Source organism: Halichoeres trimaculatus, unplaced genomic scaffold (genome assembly GCF_033239565.1).
Source record: "Halichoeres trimaculatus isolate MK-OKI-2021-1 unplaced genomic scaffold, fHalTri1.1 fHalTri1_scaffold_19, whole genome shotgun sequence".
Taxonomy (NCBI): domain Eukaryota; kingdom Metazoa; phylum Chordata; class Actinopteri; order Labriformes; family Labridae; genus Halichoeres; species Halichoeres trimaculatus.
Window position 1 is genome coordinate 28,185,168 of NW_027437197.1, and position 20,567 is coordinate 28,205,734.

General features: G+C 46.7%; 1 protein-coding gene across 1 annotated transcript in view; it reads right to left on the bottom strand.

Annotated features, from left to right (window-relative positions):
• Positions 1-20,567, bottom strand: part of cntnap5a (contactin associated protein family member 5a) — a 167,794-nt gene continuing 147,227 nt past the window's right edge. Inside the window, exons 20-24 of the mRNA XM_074695141.1 lie at positions 20,371-20,504; positions 17,504-17,591; positions 17,224-17,424; positions 9,520-9,594; positions 1-3,619 (exon numbers count right to left, since the gene is read on the bottom strand). Of these exons, the coding sequence (XP_074551242.1) occupies positions 3,426-3,619; positions 9,520-9,594; positions 17,224-17,424; positions 17,504-17,591; positions 20,371-20,504 (692 nt within the window). The 3' untranslated portion in view covers positions 1-3,425. The remainder of the gene's footprint in view (positions 3,620-9,519; positions 9,595-17,223; positions 17,425-17,503; positions 17,592-20,370; positions 20,505-20,567) is intronic.

The following is a 20,567-nucleotide window of genomic DNA, read 5'->3' on the forward strand; positions in this document are numbered from 1 at the left end:
TTATGAATATACTGGTTTTATTAATAAATTAAACATCTATACAATAGATCCTTAATAAAACTGCAGCCATACAAACCATTGAGGAAGAGAACACATAAAGTCCTCTGCAGAGGAACCAGGATGCTGTGAGAGGTAGACCAGGTCCTCACACACACCTAGGTTACATGCACAGACCGGATCATGATCCAGACCCCATGTCTGGACCAGCACGCCCTGTAGAGTCACTTCCTGTCATGTAATCTGCGGCCAGAGAAGCAGAGAGACTGGATGTGTCTCAGTCCATCTGTCTTCAGTGCAGCCTCAATGCTCCACAGGTTAGTGATGAAAGAGGACAGACCTTCAGAGTCCTGACTAGACCAGTCAACAAAGAACTACCCAGACCCAATTTAGCACATGTATCCTCAGGTATCTCAGCAGCTGGGGGGGCTGTTGGACCATGATCTGGATCGGAAAATCCTGATGAGCTGATGCCCCTCCTGCTCCTGTTCTCTATCACAGGTGAGGATGGTTCATCTTCAGACTCCCCTCACGTCTTTGCAAGGATTATCTCCTGTGAGCCATTTACAAAATGTTCTGGTTAAAGAATAAAAACTGTGTTTCCCTGTAAGCCCTGTGATTGGCTGGCTGTACCCTGCCTCCTGGCCAGTGACAGCTGGGATTGGCTCCAGCCTGAGTGAGGAAAGAAGCACAGATAACTGATGGATGTGTCCCTGTAATCCCAATAATACAAACTGTACCTCAGATATCATCTGGGTCACAGAAAGCAGCTGAGGAGCTCCACAGCACATGAACACACCCAGGAACTGATCCAGAACCAGGAGGAACCCTCCTGGCCCTGAGTCATCTCCTCCAGTGGGGAGCATGGAGCTGGGATGAAGCTGTTAGGAGGAGAGGTCTGACAGGTTTGACCCTCTGCTCGCTGCGGGGCCAGGAAGCGCCTGCAAACTTAGGAAGGTTAAACCAGGTTCCACGTGCGCTCTCTGTCTTTACTGTGGCTCCAGCTCCTGGTTTAGGATATTACCTCTGACAGACAAACTCAAACTCAGTGTTTAATGCATGCTGCCACCCTGTTCAGGTTTCTATCTGCAGTTTGGGTTAAATGTTAGATCAGTTACTCTTCTATGTGGACGACTGTCTCATATATGTGTTAAAGCACTAACGCCCTCTGTAGTCACTCATTACTGACCCTCTCTACACAAATCACAACCACTCAGCTAGGGGGGGGGGGGGTTATGAGCTCTAAATGGCTCATGATTCCCTCACATCAGACAAATATTTATTCAAACCAAACAGGGGAGTGGTTGCAAATAATGCATAGTTCTGTTAGGTACGGGAATTTAAAAATAAATCTGTAAACTCAGATATCAGACTCAAAGAGGACCCACAGTTTGTCAGACCAGTCTGCTCTTCCAGCTCTAGCAGCGTAAAGGAGAGTGACAGCACAGCCGGCTGCTGATATGACAAAGAGATGGATCAGTTTGAACTCTATAGACCCACTGATCCAACACAGTATAACATGGATACATTAAAGATGCTGTGAAGAGGATGTGTTTTAACTGGACTCCCTGGCCACCTTCTGGCCCTAAGTCTCCGCACACTGTTGTTAATTACTTTTAGTGAGGCATGTGTTTGTTTTTGGAACTAAATGGAGATTAGATCAAAACAAATTTTCTTTGTTACAATCCACTTTTTACGGGACACAACGTGCTGAGGTAAGGTATTTCTCAGTACAGTTACGCAGCACTACGGTTTGAAACATGACATCAAGCAAACGTTATACCAGCCGGCTATATGTAGCGCTATCGGCAGCCCGGTGCTCAAACTTATCTGTAGGCTAATGTGGCAACAAGTGAACACTGTCAGTTTGTGTGTAGTTTAGTAATTGTCTATATGTAGCTCAGCTGGCAGCCCGGTGCTCTAAGACATGTCTGTAATGTGTAACGTTAAATAATCCTGGTCATGTCCTACCAGCCATCTACCAATCAGAGCTAACGAGCCCGGCAGAATAACTGCTGACTGTGGGTTGGGATGGACATTATCACAAACAGATGAGCCCCTGTGTTATAGAGTGATACAGCCTGAGCCCAAGGCTAATTGCCCTTTAGCTGCTGCTCTGTCTCTCTGCTGTTTCTCTTTCTTCTGCTCTTCTGTCCTTTTTCTGTCTGACAGTTAGGCTCCAGCGTCCACCATCACTACAAAATTAATCACAGAAATCGTTTTCAGCAGAGAAAAACACAGATCTCTCTTCTCCCTACTAATCTTTATCAGCTGGCGTGGTGCTGTCATAGAGACCTAGACGTGCTGTAAATCAATCCGGTCCTGCTCAACCTGACTCGGGGCTAAGAAGTACCGTTTTGAAATAACCTGTAACCTGTAATGTTGGTGCTGATAATCTCATTTCAAAGTGTGGATTAGGATCAGGCAGATATCTAGAAGAGAGACTTTATAAGATCACTGAGAAACTCCTCACTGGGACTTTAAAAAAGCTTCAAAATCAATCAGAGAGCTTCAACCTGAACCAGCAGGTCTGAGGGGCTCAGGTTGTTTCTCAGTCAGTGTTTGAGACAGAATCATCTGCTGAACTCAAACACAGAGAGAAAGAGAATCAGCAGGTCCAGGTTGGATGCTCTCTGAGGCTGGGAGCTGAAACTCAACCTTGATCACAACAGATCCACACTGGTGACATCCCTCAGGTGCAGTGAGATGATTATCCAGCAGACAAACTGTGAGTAGCTCAGCTCCTCAAAGATGGCCTGAGGAAAGACCTCAGAGCAGAGGGCAGCCAGCATCTAGCCTGCAGCTGTTTTACATGGGTGAAATCAGAGCTGTTTCTGTGCAGTGATCTTTACAGAAACACAGGAAGCTCCTCTCTGCTCATGTTCCTGCTTTTCTGTTCATGATTGACTCCAGAAATAAAAACTTTATGCAAATTAGGCACTCAAACAGTATAGGCAGTATTGTCCCCATTTCTTCTTCTACAACATTCAGCACCAGTGAGAAAAACAAAGACAGCAGCAGCAGCGTGTATCTTACAGGCCACGCCCACATTTCCCCACCAGTCAGTTGGATTCAGCAGAGTCCGGCTGGACATGGAGAGATCTAGCTTTAGAGGGTTCAAACCAAGCGTTTGTCAGCGTCCATCTGTCCTGGCTGCTCGTCCTGCCCCCTGTAGCTGACACGTTAGTGACGACAGAAACCACAGCAGCTCCGCCCTGACAGTTTCACCAACATCACAAACACTAACAGCTGCAGAGTCCCACGCTCACTCCCTTTGCAGGAAGCAGCGAGCTGCAGCATGTCAGCATCCCTGAGGTGGGCACAGGCATGTTGGTGTGGGAGTGATCCTGCAGGGTCCTCATGTGAGTCCTGTGTGAGAGAGGTCTGTCTGTGTCTCTGCAGGGCCTCAGGGGGCGCCCAGCCGACCCTCAGATGTAGTACTCCTTCATAGTGTCTCTCACTGCGCTGTGGAGGTGCAGCTCTGTCCTGTAGTCCGTGTACATGGTGTGCCTGTTCTCCTCTTTGATGCTGCTGCTCCCCTGGGCACGCCGCTGCTGGTAGAGGAGGCGGCTGATCACAGCCAGAGCGCACACTGCGATGAAGACCACCGCTGTGACCACACCTGAGTGCGCAGCAGGAGACACACATCAGAGAAAAAGGAGGAAAGAGCTGTCAGCATCAGGTCTCTGCAGGACCAACTCTAAATTACAGGCCAGGAGATCCAGGGCTAAAGTCTATCAGGGCCGATGAGAGCCTTTTAGCCCCCAACAGTCTCTATCAGACACTAAAGGACCCTATCACTCAAAAGAACCCTATCAGACCCTTTTGGACTTTATCAGAGTCTAAAGGACCTTATTAAGCCCTGTTTCCGCCAAGCAGTCTGGTTTGGATCAGTACGGTTTGGCTCGGTAAAGCTTGGTCCTGTTTGCGTTTCCACAGCCAACCATGTCCCCTTGTGGTAGGCAGCGTGTAGGCTGGATGCCGACAGTCGCATCAGTAACATAATAGTGTGATGCCATAGCAGCGTGACGCAGTGTACCCCGCTAATAAATCCAACGTAGAAGAGAAAAGTGACACAGAAGTGAACTGAACAGCTTGGTGGAAACAGAGCTTTAGACTCTAAAGGAGCATATCAGACACTATCAGACCCTATCAGACTCTAAAGGATCAGACCTCATCAGACCCTGGTCAGATCAGGAGGTGCAGGCTGCTTTTCAAACCACGTACATGTGAATGTAGTCTGTAGTAGGCGCTGCCTCCTGCTTTTGACTGTAGTCTGACTGTTCTGTTGGGTCTGTTCTGTAGTATACTACTCTGCTTTTCTGTTTCTGAAAGTGGAGCTACAGCTGATGGATTTATTTTGCCTTCATTATAAATGCACAACCTAAACTTTAGGTAGATCTTAACATTTTAGTCATTTAGTTCACACTATCACAGCAGGATCATCATATTTGGTTTCTAATCTCACACCAAAAGTTATATCATTTACCAAAAATGACTCTGGAATGGACTTTTTTTTGACAGCTGATGGAAAAAACACTTCTTTATAATCCATGCATGGCTTAAAAAGTGAAAAAGTGGTTTATATGGGCTTTAATGAATTTGTAGAATTAAAAGCCTCTTTTATAACTGGAAGTGACAAGATTGGCTGGTGCTTCTTTTGCATCACTTCACTTCTATCTCATGAAGCGTCTAATGTCAATCTTGTTGTATCTCATTACAGTAGATGGCGGTAATTCACCAAAACCTGCCACCCACTTAGACAAACAGCATTAGTGCCGTGTATTGTGGGAATTGTATGCCAGGTAGACTAGTTTGTTGCATACTGAGAAATTGTCCTTGATCAGTAGGACATCCTGGGATTTTTAGTATATTGCAGATTTTAAAAGGTTTCTCCTACTCCCCACTACAGACTAGATTCAGACCTAAACGGTCAGCCCTGCTAGTGGAGAAGGCCGTTTAGGAAACAGCCCCAGATTCTCTGGTCCCTGTTTTAAGGAGTTTAAATAATCTATTCCTGATGACATGAACGTCACATGATCAACATGAGTAAGTGTCTGAGTGAGTGTATGAATGAGTGAGTGAGTGTCTGAAGGAGTGAGTGAGTTTGTGTCTGTATAAATGAGTAAAGGAGTAACTGAATGAGTGAATGAATTAGTGTCTGCTTGAGTTAGAGAGTGAGTGAGTTAGAGAGTAAGTGAGTGAGTGAGTAAGTGAGTGAGAAAGTGAATTTCTGAGTGAGTAAGTGACTGCATAAGTAAGTGAGAGAGTGTCTGAAGGAGTGAGTGAGTACGTTTGTGTCTCTATAAATGAGTGAGTAAGGGAGTAACTGAATGAGTGAGTGAATAAGTGTCTGTTTGAGTTAGAGAGAGAGTGAGCGAGCGAGTGAGTGAGTGAGTTAGTGGTTGTATAAGCGAGTGAGTGTCTGTATGAGTGATTGCATAAGTGAGTGAGAAAGTGAGTTTCTGAGTGAGTAAGTGACTGCATGAGTGAGTGAGTGAGTTTCTGGATGAGTGTGTGAGTTAGTGTCTGTAAAAGTGAGTGAGTGCCAAGTGATTGGGAGCCTGTATGAGTGAGTGAGTGAGTGAGTGAGTGAGTGAGTGAGTGAGTGAGTGAGTGAGTGAGTGAGCGAGTGAGTGAGTGAGTGAGTGAGTGAGTGACTAAGTGAGTGGGTGTCTGAGTGAGTGAGTGTCTGAAGGTGCAAGTTGGTGAGTGAGTGAGTTTCTGTACAAATGAGTGACTAAGGGAGTGCCTGAGTGAGTGAGGGATTGTGTCAATTAATATCTGTATAAGTAAGTGAGTGAGTGCCTGAGTGAGTTAGTGCGTAAGTGTATGAATGTGTAAGTGGGGTAGGGTCTGTATGAGTGTGAGAGTGAGTGAGAAAGTGAGTAAGTCAGTGTCTGTATGAGTGAGTGAGTGAGTGAGTGAGTGAGTGAGTGAGTGAGTGAGTGAGGGAGTGTCTGTATGAGTGAGTGAGTGATTGAGTGAGTGAGGGAGTGTCTGTATGAGTGAGTGAGTGAGTGAGTGAGTGAGTGCGTGAGTGAGTGAGTGAGTGCGTGAGTGAGTGAGTGAGTGCGTGAGTGAGTGAGTGAGTGAGTGAGTGAGTGAGTGAGTGAGTGTCTGTATGAGTGAGTGAGTGAGTGTGTAAGTGAGTGAGTGAGTCTGTATGAGTGAGTGAGTGAGTGAGTGAATGAGTAGGTGAGCGAGTGAGTGGGTGAGTGAGTGAGTGCGTGAGTGAGTGAGTCAGTGTCTGTATGAGTGAGTGAGTGAGTGAGTGAGTGAGTGAGTGTCTGTATGAGTGAGTGAGTGAGTGAGTGATTGAGTGAGTGAGGGAGTGTCTGTATGAGTGAGTGAGTGATTGAGTGAGTGAGGGAGTGTCTGTATGAGTGAGTGAGTGATTGAGTGAGTGAGGGAGTGTCTGTATGAGTGAGTGAGTGAGTGAGTGAGTGAGTGAGTGTCTGTATGAGTGAGTGAGTGAGTGAGTGAGTGAGTGAGTTAGTGTCTGTACGAGTGAGTGAGTGAGTGATTGAGCGAGTGAGGGAGTGTATGTATGAGTGAGTGAGTGAGTGAGTGAGTGAGTGAGTGAGTGAGTGAGTGAGTGTCTGTATGAGTGAGTGAGTGAGTGAGTGAGTGAGTGAGTGAGTGAGTGCGTGAGTGAGTGAGTGAGTGAGTGAGTGAGTGAGTGAGTGAGTGAGTGAGTGAGTGAGTGATTGAGGGAGTGATTGTCTGTATAAGCCAGTGAGGAAGGCTGAATCCCTCATGAACAGTGAATAAGAGCAGCTAGGGGTGTTAGCTGAATCTGTGTTTGTCAGACAGTCAGGCTGAGCAGAACCGTGAGCTGTGCTGGTCTTTAAACAAAGATTACTGATTCAGGCTGATCCAGGGAATTTTGAGCCAAATCCAAATGAGATCTTTTCCCAGGTGGGTCCATCCTCAATTTAATGCAGAATTCCACAATTCAAATGTCCTCAGAGCTGTCTCCAACTCTAAATGAGAGCATCTGACATTAGTATGCACAGTTCACCTGATCCAGACTTTCTAGCTGATTCTGACAGGCCTGGTTCTGGTTCTGACAGGCCTGGTTCTGGCAGAGTTGGTTCTGACAGGGCTTGTTCTGATAGAGCTGATGGGTACTTTTTTTAGAGCATAATCAGACTGGGATCTGGTTCATGTTTTCCAGGATCCAATAAACCTAGCACAGTTTTAATGAATCAAGAACCTCCATATGATCCTTGCTGCTTCAGAAACTGTCTGACATGTCTGGACTCAGGCTGACCCCCTTAAAGAGAGCTTCATATGAGCTTCAGTTCTGACTCAGAGTGGATTGAAGGTGAACAAAAGGGCATCTGAGGAGCTAAGGTTTCCTTTTTCCTGTTTCTGCGGCTGAGCACAAACTCTGCTGCTGTCTCAGGTCCTCCTACTCTGCTCTCAGCTCTCCAATGACAACCCCTGTCTCTCCTGCACACCTAGTCCAGTTTTCTGTCTCTCCTGCACACCTGGTCCAGTTTCCTGTCTCTCCTGCACACCTGGTCCAGTTTCCTGTCTCCCCTGAACACATGGTCCTGCTTCCTGTCTCTTCTGCACACCTGGTCCTGTTTCCTGTCTCTCTTGCACATCTGGTCCTGTTTCCTGTCTCTTCTGCACACCTGGTCCTGTTTCCTGTCTTTCCTGCACACCTGGTCCTGTTTCCTGTCTTTCCTGCACACCTGGTCCTGTTTCCTGTCTTTCCTGCACACCTGGTCCTGTTTCCTGTCTTTCCTGCACACCTGGTCCTGTTTCCTGTCTTTCCTGCACACCTGGTCCTGTTTCCTGTCTTTCCTGCACACCTGGTCCTGTTTCCTGTCTTTCTTGCACACCTGGTCCTGTTTCCTGTCTTTCCTGCACACCTGGTCCTGTTTCCTGTCTTTCCTGCACACCTGGTCCTGTTTCCTGTCTTTCCTGCACACCTGGTCCTGTTTCCTGTCTTTCCTGCACACCTGGTCCTGTTTCCTGTCTTTCCTGCACACCTGGTCCTGTTTACAGTCTCTGTTCTGCAGAGTTTTTGGTTTGGGTCCATGTCTTAGCCCTGGCGTCCACATCCTGCCTGTTGACTAAGGAGATATATCCGTTCTGTCTCCTCACCTGTTTCATCTTCAGCTCAGTTCTGACCTTTGTCTGGTTTCTGCTTTTATTAAAGATGAACCTTCATTTCCACCTGCCTGCTCTGAGTTGTGCTTTAGTGCTTGATCTTCCCAGAGAAAAAAATATGATATCCAATCACTTTGTCTCTGTCCCCTTTTTCCCTCTGTGAAAATAAATAAGCTTAACATCGGATGGAAATTTGACCGTTTCTTCAGATGTCCTGATTGAACTCAGCTCTCCTGCCCTACCTGTGTCAGATAATCAGCTATTCAGGAAAAGGAGGATTCAAGAGGAGACCTCTGCTTTAAAATCACTCTGTTTCCGCTCTCTGGGTTTTATCTGATCTTTGATTTTTTCTCAGACGCTCCTTGATGGTTTGTCTCAGAATGATTTGTTCTCTTTATTTGATTCCTCTCAAAATAAGACGATGAAATCTTCAAACGCTTTTTTCATTCTGGTCAGGCCCAGAGAGGTTTCAGTGAGGAGTAAAGCTTTCCTCCCCTTTCTTTCATTTTTCTTGGTTTGTTTCAAGCTAAGCTAAGCTACGCCAAGCTAAGCTAACATAGCAGCACAGACGCATGGATAGTTCTTCCCCCTAACACCTCGATCATGTTATTGTTTGGAGGTTTGGAGAAGACGTTCAGTGTTTTTGTGGAGCAGCGTGACCGATTCAGAGAGTCTAGCAGAGACAGAGTTCTCCTCTGAGCTTTTCTCAGGGCCTGCAGAGACTGAAACTCACCACACCAGTAGTGACCCCAGAGACAGAAACAAGTCTTTAGGTCTTAGCGCGCTCAGTCTGATTTTTTCAGATGCATGTTTTGATCCCTAATCCCAAAAACTGCACTGACACCTCGCTTTTTGAAACAATATGTTTATTTGTCTATTATTTGCCAGCAGTTGCAGTGTGAGAAAAATGGAATCATTGAGCAGTGATCAAGCAATTGGCCGTCACAGATAAGGATTCACTGGCTCTATGTCTGCTTGTTGTGTTTACTGTGGATCCTGTTGAGCTGTAGACCTGTCCTTAAGAAGCTGAATTTCAGGTTTATGAGCTGCAGACGGAGGCTGGAGATTCAGCTCTCATCGATCAGAGAAAAACAAACGTGTTGCTTCATTAGTTTAGCTGAAGGTCTTCATTTCCCACAGACACTGCTGCAGAAAGATATTAATCCTCCTCTGTAGAGCCAACTGTGTGACTACTCTGAGCTCAGATCAAAAGCCCTTTTCCCTAAATGTCAAACCAACCCTTTAAAAAGCTGTTTTCTCCTCCACGCTGTGATCCTGAGGGATGGCTCCAGCGCGATACAGCGCGTCAACGAGCACGTCAGAGGACGGACAGAGACACACACACACACACACACACACACACACACACACACACACACACACACACACACTCACCTACTATCACAGCCAGGTCTTTTTGGCTGCTGCCGCTGTGCTCCTCCTTGTCTCTGTTGTCCGGAGAAGTTTGATCTGAAGGAGCAGAAACATGTTCAATAGGGACACAAGGAGACAAGGAGACAAGGGAACGTTCATATGTTCATTCACAGCTTAGTAATAGCACAATGTCTGGGTTCTCTCCTTCTCTCTCCTTCTCTCTTTGAGCTGGGAGGTGACGACGTGGACCTGTCCTTCCATCCATTGTTGTTGGGAACGTGGGATCTAGCCCCGGGGGATGGATGAGCTAGCTGTGCTAACCCAGAAGCATCGTGCTGCTCACGGACGTGGCTGACGGAGCTGACATCAGACGCCGGCCCCACATTGGAGGAGCTTCACCTGCTGTGAGCAGACAGGATCCAGGAGACAGAGACTGAACAGACTGCTGGGGAGGCTCAGTCCTGGACCCTGTGGAGGTGGAGACTGGCTGGGCTGGAGAGTGGTGGACGAGTGGTGGACGGGATGTCGTCATCTAATTTCTTATGGACTTTTTTTGCACTTTCTATACTCTTTCTTACTTTTGTTTTCTTAAATGCTGCGGTGACTCCTGAATTTCCCCTCGGGGATGAATAAAGCATTTTCTATTCTATTCTATTCTATTCTATTCTCTCCTCTCCTCTCCTCTCCTCTCCTCTCCTCTCCTCTCCTCTCCTCTCCTCTCCCGAAGCAAATCTGTTAATCTCACAGGTGAGTGCAATGACTTTTAAATGTCAATGATTTCCTCTTGTCTTAATGGCATCCTCCTCAGTGTTGTTGCTGATGGAGGCTGGTGGTTGGTTGGTGGCGTGCAGAGGGCGACCTAAGTCAGAGCGCGGTCAGGAGGAGGGTGTGATGAGAAAATGTTAGCTGACACGTGTTGACCCGTTTAACCCCGTGCCAGAGTGTCAGACCACATAAAGTCAGACTGTAAATGAGGCCTGGGGCAAACAGCTGCTGTTCTCCACGAGCCTCTGACACAACACTCCTTCCTCTGACACAACACTCCTTCCTCTGACAAAACACTCCTTCCTCTGACACAACACTCCTTCCTCTGACAAAACACTCCTTCCTCTGACACAACACTCCTTCCTCTGACACAACACTCCTTCCTCTGACAAAACACTCCTTCCTCTGACACAACACTCCTTCCTCTGACAAAACACTCCTTCCTCTGACACAACACTCCTTCCTCTGACACAACACTCCTTCCTCTGACAAAACACTCCTTCCTCTGACACAACACTCCTTCCTCTGACAAAACACTCCTTCCTCTGACACAACACTCCTTCCTCTGACACAACACTCCTTCCTCTGACACAACACTACTTCCTCTGACAAAACACTCCTTCCTCTGACACAACACTCCTTCCACAGACACAATACTCCTTCCTCTGACCCAACACTCCTTCCACAGACACAAAACTCCTTCCTCAGACACAACACTCCTTCCTCTGACAAAACACTCTTTCCTCTGACAAAACACTCCTTCCTCTGACACAACACTCCTCCCTTTGACCCAACACTCCTTCCTCTGACACAACACTCCTTCCTCTGACAAAATACTCCTTCCTCTGACACAACACTCCTTCCTTAGACACAACACTCCGTCCTCTGACCAAACACTCCTTCCTCTGACCCAACTCCTTCCTCTGACACAACACTCCTTCCTCTGACAAAACACTCCTTCCTCTGACAAAACACTCCTTCCTCTGACACAACACTCCTTCCTCTGACACAACACTCCTTCCTCTGACACAACACTCCTTCCTTAGACACAACACTACTTCCTCTGACCAAACACTCCTTCCTCTGACACAACACTCCTTCCTCTGACACAACACTCCTTCCTCTGACAAAACACTCCTTCCTCTGACCCAACACTCCTTCCTCTGACACAACACTCCTTCCTCTGACCCAACACTCCTTCCTCTGACACAACACTCCTTCCTCTGACACAACACTCCTTCCTCTGACAAAACACTCCTTCCTCTGACAAAACACTCCTTCCTCTGACACAACACTCCTTCCTCTGACACAACACTCCTTCCTCTGACACAACACTCCTTCCTCTGACACAACACTCCTTCCTCTGACAAAACACTCCTTCCTCTGACAAAACACTCCTTCCTCTGACAAAACACTCCTTCCTCTGACAAAACACTCCTTCCTCTGACCCAACACTCCTTCCTCTGACACAACACTCCTTCCACTGAAAAAACACTCCTTCCTCTGACACAACACACCTTCCTCTGACACAACACTCCTTCCTCTGACACAACACTCTTTCCTTTGACAAAATACTCTGTCCTCTGACACAACACTCCTTCCTCAGACACAACATGTCTTGCTCTGACACAACACTCCTTCCTCTGACCCAACACTCCTTCCTCTGACACAACATGCTTTCCTCTGACAAAACACTCTTTCCTCTGACAAAACACTCCTTCCTCTGACACAACACTCCTTCCTCTGACAAAATACTCCTTCCTCTGACAAAACACTCCTTCCTCTGACACAACACTCCTTCCTCTGACCCAACACTCCTTCCTCTGACACAACACTCCTTCCTCTGACACAACACTCCTTCCTCTGACAAAACACTCCTTCCTCTGACAAAACACTCCTTCCTCTGACACAACACTCCTTCCTCTGACACAACACTCCTTCCTCTGACACAACACTCCTTCCTCTGACACAACACTCCTTCCTCTGACAAAATACTCCTTCCTCTGACAAAACACTCCTTCCTCTGACACAACACTCCTTCCTCTGACCCAACACTCCTTCCTCTGACACAACACTCCTTCCTCTGACACAACACTCCTTCCTCTGACAAAACACTCCTTCCTCTGACAAAACACTCCTTCCTCTGACAAAACACTCCTTCCTCTGACACAACACTCCTTCCTCTGACACAACACTCCTTCCTCTGACACAACACTCCTTCCTCTGACAAAACACTCCTTCCTCTGACAAAACACTCCTTCCTCTGACAAAACACTCCTTCCTCTGACCCAACACTCCTTCCTCTGACACAACACTCCTTCCACTGAAAAAACACTCCTTCCTCTGACACAACACACCTTCCTCTGACACAACACTCCTTCCTCTGACACAACACTCTTTCCTTTGACAAAATACTCTGTCCTCTGACACAACACTCCTTCCTCAGACACAACATGTCTTGCTCTGACACAACACTCCTTCCTCTGACCCAACACTACTTCCTCTGACACAACACTCCTTCCTCTGACACAACATGCTTTCCTCTGACAAAACACTCTTTCCTCTGACAAAACACTCCTTCCTCTGACACAACACTCCTCCCTTTGACCCAACACTCCTTCCTCTGACACAACACTCCTTCCTCTGACACAACACTCCTTCCTCTGACACAACACTCCTTCCTCTGACAAAATACTCTGTCCTCTGACACAACACACCTTCCTCAGACACAACATGCCTTGCTCTGATGTTAAAGCACTGATGGAGCGTGATCCTGATCAGTCTGGGTCTCAGTTCCTGTGCAGCTCAGTTGATTAGGACAGATGAGGCTACACATCTGCAGAGAAACTGCTTGTTGCTGAAGGCAGACATGCAGTCATCACCTTTTTTCCTGAGAGAATAAGGGATTATAATCTGGATTAACAGAAGGGTTAACTGCAGCAGCTTGTGGTGATCTGACGGATCCATGGGTAAACCGGATCAGAAGAGCTGGCTGTGACCTCTTACATCTCTCTCTGTCTGTGTGTCAGACTCAAGAGTCTCCTTCTGGTCCCAGCTCTCTGAGTCTGTCCACACACACACCACCATCAGGCTGAGTGTGTTTGGTGTGTATCTGTTCACACACACCACCATCAGGCTGAGTGTGTTTGATGTGTATCTGTTCACACACCACCATCAGGCTGAGTGTGTTTGGTGTGTATCTGTTCACACACACACCACCATCAGGCTGAGTGTGTTTGGTGTGTATCTGTTCACTCACCACCATCAGGCTGAGTGTGTTTGGTGTGTATCTGTTCACACACCACCATCAGGCTGAGTGTGTTTGGTGTGTATCTGTTCACTCACCACCATCAGGCTGAGTGTGTTTGGTGTGTATCTGTTCACACACACACCACCATCAGGCTGAGTGTGTTTGGTGCGTATCTGTTCACACTCACCACCATCAGGCAGAGTGTGTTTGGTGTGTATCTGTTCACACTCACCACCATCAGGCAGAGTGTGTTTGGTGTGTATCTGGTCACACACCACCATCAGGCTGAGTGTGTTTGGTGTGTATCTGTTCACTCACACACCACCATCAGGCTGAGTGTGTTTGGTGTGTATCTGTTCACTCACCACCATCAGGCTGAGTGTGTTTGGTGTGTATCTGTTCACACACCACCATCAGGCTGAGTGTGTTTGGTGTGTATCTGTTCACTCACCACCATCAGGCTGAGTGTGTTTGGTGTGTATCTGTTCACACACACACCACCATCAGGCTGAGTGTGTTTGGTGCGTATCTGTTCACACTCACCACCATCAGGCAGAGTGTGTTTGGTGTGTATCTGTTCACACTCACCACCATCAGGCAGAGTGTGTTTGGTGTGTATCTGGTCACACACCACCATCAGGCTGAGTGTGTTTGGTGTGTATCTGTTCACTCACCACCATCAGGCTGAGTGTGTTTGGTGTGTATCTGTTCACACTCACCACCATCAGGCTGAGTGTGTTTGGTGTGTATCTGTTCACACTCACCACCATCAGGCAGAGTGTGTTTGGTGTGTATCTGGTCACACACCACCATCAGGCTGAGTGTGTTTGGTGTGTATCTGTTCACTCACCACCATCAGGCTGAGTGTGTTTGGTGTGTATCTGTTCACACACCACCATCATCAGGCTGAGTGTGTTTGGTGTGTATCTACCAATGTCCAATCATATCTTATGTCTTGTCCATCTCAAACTGGCGTGTATAAATCCTGAAGGTGTTGGTTTAAGGAGCGCACAGTGATGAAGACATGAAGGGAGGTAAACATCAGTTTAGTACAGAGGTCACGTCATGGCCTGCAATCCTGGAGATCAGGGTCAATGATCAGACAAACGCCTTTTCAACCCAAATATCTGCACTGTGAGGATAGATCCATAAAAGTTGATCTGATCTTAGAAAGCTGCACATTAGAATGCTCCATTATAGTCCCAGTGGGTAAAAAGTACAGTGAAAATAGGGAGTCAGAACATAAGAGCTAATGGGGCATGCAATCCCTCTTTAGCTCCATACTTTCGGCTACCTATGATCCTGCTGTGAAATATTATACACAGAGTTTATCCTTAAATGTTCATATCTTGTCACCTTCAGGCTAAAATGGAACAAAGAATAGAAATTTAAAAGTCAGAGGACAAACCGTGAGAGTTGAAGTCTGACTAAATGAATAACCAAGGAATTTATGTTGGAGACAATAAGGCACATACCATTTCACTGGGGGTTAGTTAAGTGACACTGATTGATCCAAACAGATGATGGTGTGGTGTGGTGTGATTGTAAGGGTGCAGGGCAGATGCCCTCTGGAATGTTTATTACCTCCGCTCTAACTGTATATAAGGCAAGACAACCTCCCTGTTGGCAGAGAACACCTAGCAGAGGTCTTCTCTCCATGCTGCGTGTGAATTAAAGGAACTTATACCATGGTCAGTGAGAATTCCAATGTCAACTGGCGTGCCTTAGATTGGTCTAATGCACGCCAGTTGACAGTTAGTTCGGTAAGTTAAATCACCATTGTATCACTCCGCTGTGCGCGTTACCATAGCAACGCGTCACACACATTTCAACGCATGCGAGAGCAGCCTGTGCTCCTACTGGGCCCCGTCTCTATAAAGCCTGGCTCACACTACAGGATTCTCGCCCCGATTAAACCCAGATTTGGTCCTCCCCACAATCGGGGAAGAAATCTGGTCGGGGACTAAAATCGGGCCAGACGTTCACCCAAGATTATCTTCCAGTGTGAGTGGTTGACAGATGAATCTTTAGCCCCACGATCGTCTCACAGACTCGTCGGAGCTGCCTCGATAATTTACAAACATGTTTGATATTTATCTGGATGATTACAACATTCATTCTCACTGAGGATGACAACAGACAATTAGAAAAAGCACCAGAGATCGGACAACAGACAAACACAGGCTCAAAGTGCAACTGAAAGGCTCCGGGTCAGCTGACTGCGTGCTCCACTGGCCCACTCGAGCCAGTTCAATGCCTTTAAAAATAACACATAAGCACGCCATTTTCAGTAGCAAGCTGTTGTTTTATCAGTGATCGCTGTGAGATCATGCCATTATTGGCTGATACAGCAACAGTTTCACCTCTGTCCCTCTGCGTGTGTGTAATGGATGAAAGGCAGCGCTGCAGACAGCTCTGCTTCTCTCTCCTCCTGTCCCACCCACTAAAAACCTCAGATCAAACAACTGAGCACATGTGGTGCATCACTCTCTGGTCAAATAATCTTGTTGAAACCCTGTAGTGTGCGGTGGTCAGTATTTTCAAATCTTGTAGATAGTGCGTGCTTCAGATTTAAGAGAAGATGATCTGTGAAAATTTTCCTTATGTGTGAGATACAACCCAATTTCAGAATCTTTTAGGATTTTAAAAATCCTGTAGTGTGAGGCAGGCTTGAATGACAGGAAGAATTGGAGCGAAATTCTGTCTACGGGCTCAGCAAATGACTCAGCAGCATCCCTACCACAGAAAAAATCCAGCAAGGAAAACACGCCAGTGTCTTTTAATAATTGCACAATCAACGGGAATATTCAGTTAAGCTTTGCTTTTATCTTGACAACGATTGCTAGGACGAAAGAACTTTTTTGGTTGACCAACAAAAAACAGTTCCTATATTCGAGCACATTTAGCAAGTTCACAGCACTTATTCATTATTTCTTTTGAAGTTTACAGTTTGTGGGACCGTGGTAGTGGATTAAACAAAGAGGAAGCTGCGCGTCGTGGTGTTCCCACTCCACGTCGTGCCTTAGAACGGTCTAATGCACGCTTCCTCGTTGGTTAATCCTTACTGATTCATCACACCGTGATTTTGAAATCCTTAGAACTCTTTTGAGTGCAAAAGGAAAAGTTTCCCTGACAAAACCCTCAGGTTCAGCTGAACCACATAGTTTGCTGTTCTGATTAATTTCAAAGCATAGTTAGTTGATCCTTAATGAAGAAAAATCCTCTGTTTTGAAGTTGGATATATCAAGCTTTACAACTGACCTGATTTGATCATTAATTGTAATGAACCACATCCTGTGGTAGAGAAACCGTGTACAGCTGCGTCTGCTCAAATTTTTTTTTTAAAGTGTTTTTGTGGATCTCTGAACTTTCTTACTGCACCGATGTCGTCCCATGCCACCCTGTCTAGACCTCTTGCCAGCCCTTTGCACCCCCCCAAATGAAATGTTCTAGATCCGCCCCTGGTTCAAGCTCAGCACTCCATGCTCCTCAGCTGACAGCGGTTCATCCAGAGTGACCCGTCAGAGGAGATGACCTGGACTCCACAACACACTGTCTGCACGACATGCTGTGTGTGTGTGTGTATGTGTGTGTGTGTGTGAGTGTGTGTGTGTGTGTGTGTGTGTGTGTGTGTGTGTGTGTGTGTGTGTGTGTGTGTGTGTGTGTGTGTGTGTGTGTGTGTGTGTATGTGTGTATGTGTGTGAGTATACCTTGCAGTGTGTGTGAGGTGGACTCAGCCAGAGCTCCACAGTTGGACTGCACTAGCGGACCTCTGATTGTGACCAATGAGCTTCCTCGGTTGGTGAGCGCTGCCTTCAGCGGCGCCACGTGGTTGAACTGGACGGAGGAGAGGCAGCCCACAAAGCCTTTGGCAGCGGCTCTCATCACGTCGTCGCTGAAGTTGTCGCCTCCTGCGGAGAGGAGGACAGGTTAGACTCTGAGGGGACAGGGAGAAGAGGGCAAGGTGCTTTCTGTCAGGCGAGGACTTACTGGTGACTTTGCCCAATGTCAGGGATCTGATTAGGATCAGCTCTGCATCGGATGTCAGTGTGTACTTTGTGTGGATGTCCTGGTCGATCTGGTTGAGTGGAGAGAAATCAAATAACAAGCCAATTACAAGAAATCTAAGCCCGGCTAACAGCAGCAGCAGCAGCACATTTCAATACATTATGGATCGAGCGTTGTTCTCCGAGCTTCACACTGAACCGTATCCGCCCACAGACCGCTTTCAAGTGTTTTCGACCTTTGGCTCCCGCTCCGCTGCGCTGACTCAGTTGCATCACTTAACTTGATGATCTGCAATAAAATGCTGCCGGTTTCTGATGACATCCTCTGCTGTTTTAAAAATGCATGCAGGGATTCATGACCGGCCCAGAACAGGTTTCACTGCAGAGGAGAATTGATTCAGAGCGTCTCCGTGTTGATGAATGTGACGGTGGGAAACTAAAGCTCCTCTCTGATTAACGCCATGGCTCTCTGAGTCTCACACTCAGACAGGCGATCTCTCAGCTGCAAACATTTCCTGTGTTTCTACCACACGTCACTTATTCCTGTTTTTGAGATTCTTTCTGACCACATCACATATCCCCACCATGTTAGAATAACCTGTTTACTGGCGCCAGCCTTCAGACAAGCTTTTCACATCATCTAATAATCCTCAGCCGTCATCCCAGCTCAGACCAGTAGCTTTGGCAGAAAGTGAAGCACCTCCTCCTGCCAACGCGGCAAACAGGATGCTGGCTGAGACTGACAACACCTGCATGCCCCGTCACACAGAAATGTCTCTTTATGCAGTCACTTTGAGGATCCTGTGTAAAAGCCTCTCAGGGTGGTGTTAGTGTCTGCACATGTGGGTTTGTCCCCACGCTGCAGCTGCAGGAGACAAAAACCGTCCACTTAAACCTCAGACACACAGCAAGCAGCGCTTTGATGTCAAGAGCTCTTTTTTCAACATGCTGAAAGTTTCAGGCTCTTTCCACCTCATCCTGATGATCAACTGATTATTAACTCCTGTAAAGCTCTGCACCAATCAGATTCAGCCTCTTCCTCCATCCACCAATCACCTATCTGTTGTAGGATGGAATTATAGCTGTCTTTGTGTTTGCAGATTTATTCCCACAAAGACATTTTAATCATCACCGTTTCTGAACGGCTGCAAAAAGACGCCAGGCGACTTATTTATCCAACTCATCTTCCCTCACTCCCTGAAAACAGATTCACTCAGTCTACAGACCCACAGAGATCCACCATGTGTGGTGAGAAGGGTCCAGACCAGACTTCATTATCCCGGTGTGAGCCTCGACCCTGAAAGTTTCACCCGCTCCAGTCTACTTTAGCTGACACAACACTCTGCATCTAGATCCGTCTCCAGCCTTTCACCTGATTCAAACAGAGAGGTCAGCTGTTTAAAGGCAGACATCGCACAATGGGTTATCCTGCGTAAATATGCAAAGACAGAGGACAATCCTTTGGAAAGGTGGCGATGTGTAGCCATACAGCACACTTAGATTTATTAAAGACAATCAACGTCTCAAACCGGTGAGGCTCACTGCCGTCAGTTTTAGAAGTTTGACTCACTCTTTGCCTCTATATGTCTGGGCCCCCCCAAGGTGTGTGTGGGGAAATGTTGGAGTTCACAAACTGCTTTAAGAGTTATTCATCGAGGTGCTGGGGCATTGCTGCAGCGCTTGTTCCTCAAAGCAGCTTTCAAAGTACTGATTTTACTATCAAGGTTTTCTACTGTGTGCTCAGAAACACCACACGCATTTACTCTGTTCAAGATCACCAAACTTCCCCTTTTTCTTTTTTACCTGATTGACTCACTGATAACAGCTGTTTGTGTATTCTTCTAATCAAATCTCTGGCTAAAACAATGTTTTTCTTGATCTCCTCTCAGTCACACCATTACCTCTCGCCAGGTTCATTGCTGTTCACGAGTGGTAGACATGCGCAGTTCAAGTTTGTTTGACGGGATTTTCCAGGAGCCACGAGGGGCTCTGGTTGTTAGCAGAGAGAAGCTAACAGAGTGTGTGCTGCTCCAAGAGACACACTGAGAGAAAGAAACCTCTGTGTTTTAGATTCAGTCAACTTCAAACTGCTTCCTGCTCTGACTTCTTCATCTAACTGGTTTGACTGTCTCCAGTGACTTCTGCACATGCAGTTATTTCTCTGTAAGCATGTTCGATGCATGTTTGAAGGTTTGGTGTTTTAACTTCTTCCTCTTTTGCATCATTTCATCATCTCTCTTTCTCTTCTGTGGTTAATAACTTTTTACTGCAGACTCATTTGGTTTAACAAACAGTACCTATAACTTTAGTCCTGTAACTAATCCACAGGTTGTTCACTGACTTCAGTGAATTCATTTAAGTGTAACTGTAAAATCTAAAACAGTTGCATGAGCAGAGCTTGCAGAACTTTTAGATTTCTAAATTCACTGTAAACAGCCTGAAAGGTTTCTTTACAGTCCTCAGAGGATTTATGGTGCATTCACATTTGAGGTTGACTCTAAACATGTCAAAGTTAAAGGGTTTAAGTATTTCTTTCTCTCCGTCTCTCTGTCAGAGAGGTTTCAGACTTCCCCTAAATGTGAGAACAGATCCGGTGGAGTGTTTGAGAGCTGAGCCAGGTGAAATCTGTCTCTGTCCTGTGACTCTTTCTGTCTGTGTTTTTATTGTCTGCGTGGCTCTTTATTGTACGTCTCTGTGGGTCTGGAGCTGAAAGCATCAGTTTGACCTTCAGTGCTGTTAAAAAGCTTTGGTTTCAGCCATTTGGCTCCTTGTGTTTCAGGTTTTGAGGCCTGATGGGTTCACAGGTGATCTGTTCAGGTGCCCTCCTACAGACCCTGGAAGAAGACTCACCTGGACGTAGAGGTTCTTCCCCACCCGGTGGATCCTAATCCGATGGAGCCGTCCGTCTGCCAGGTTTCCGAGCGTGGGGCTGAACATGTCTGGACTGCGGTCTGTCTGGAGGTGATACCAGATCTGCAAACTCCCTGGACAGGAAGCATGAAAAGACAGACTCAGAGTCGCCCTGTGACACAAAGAGCTCTTTGTGA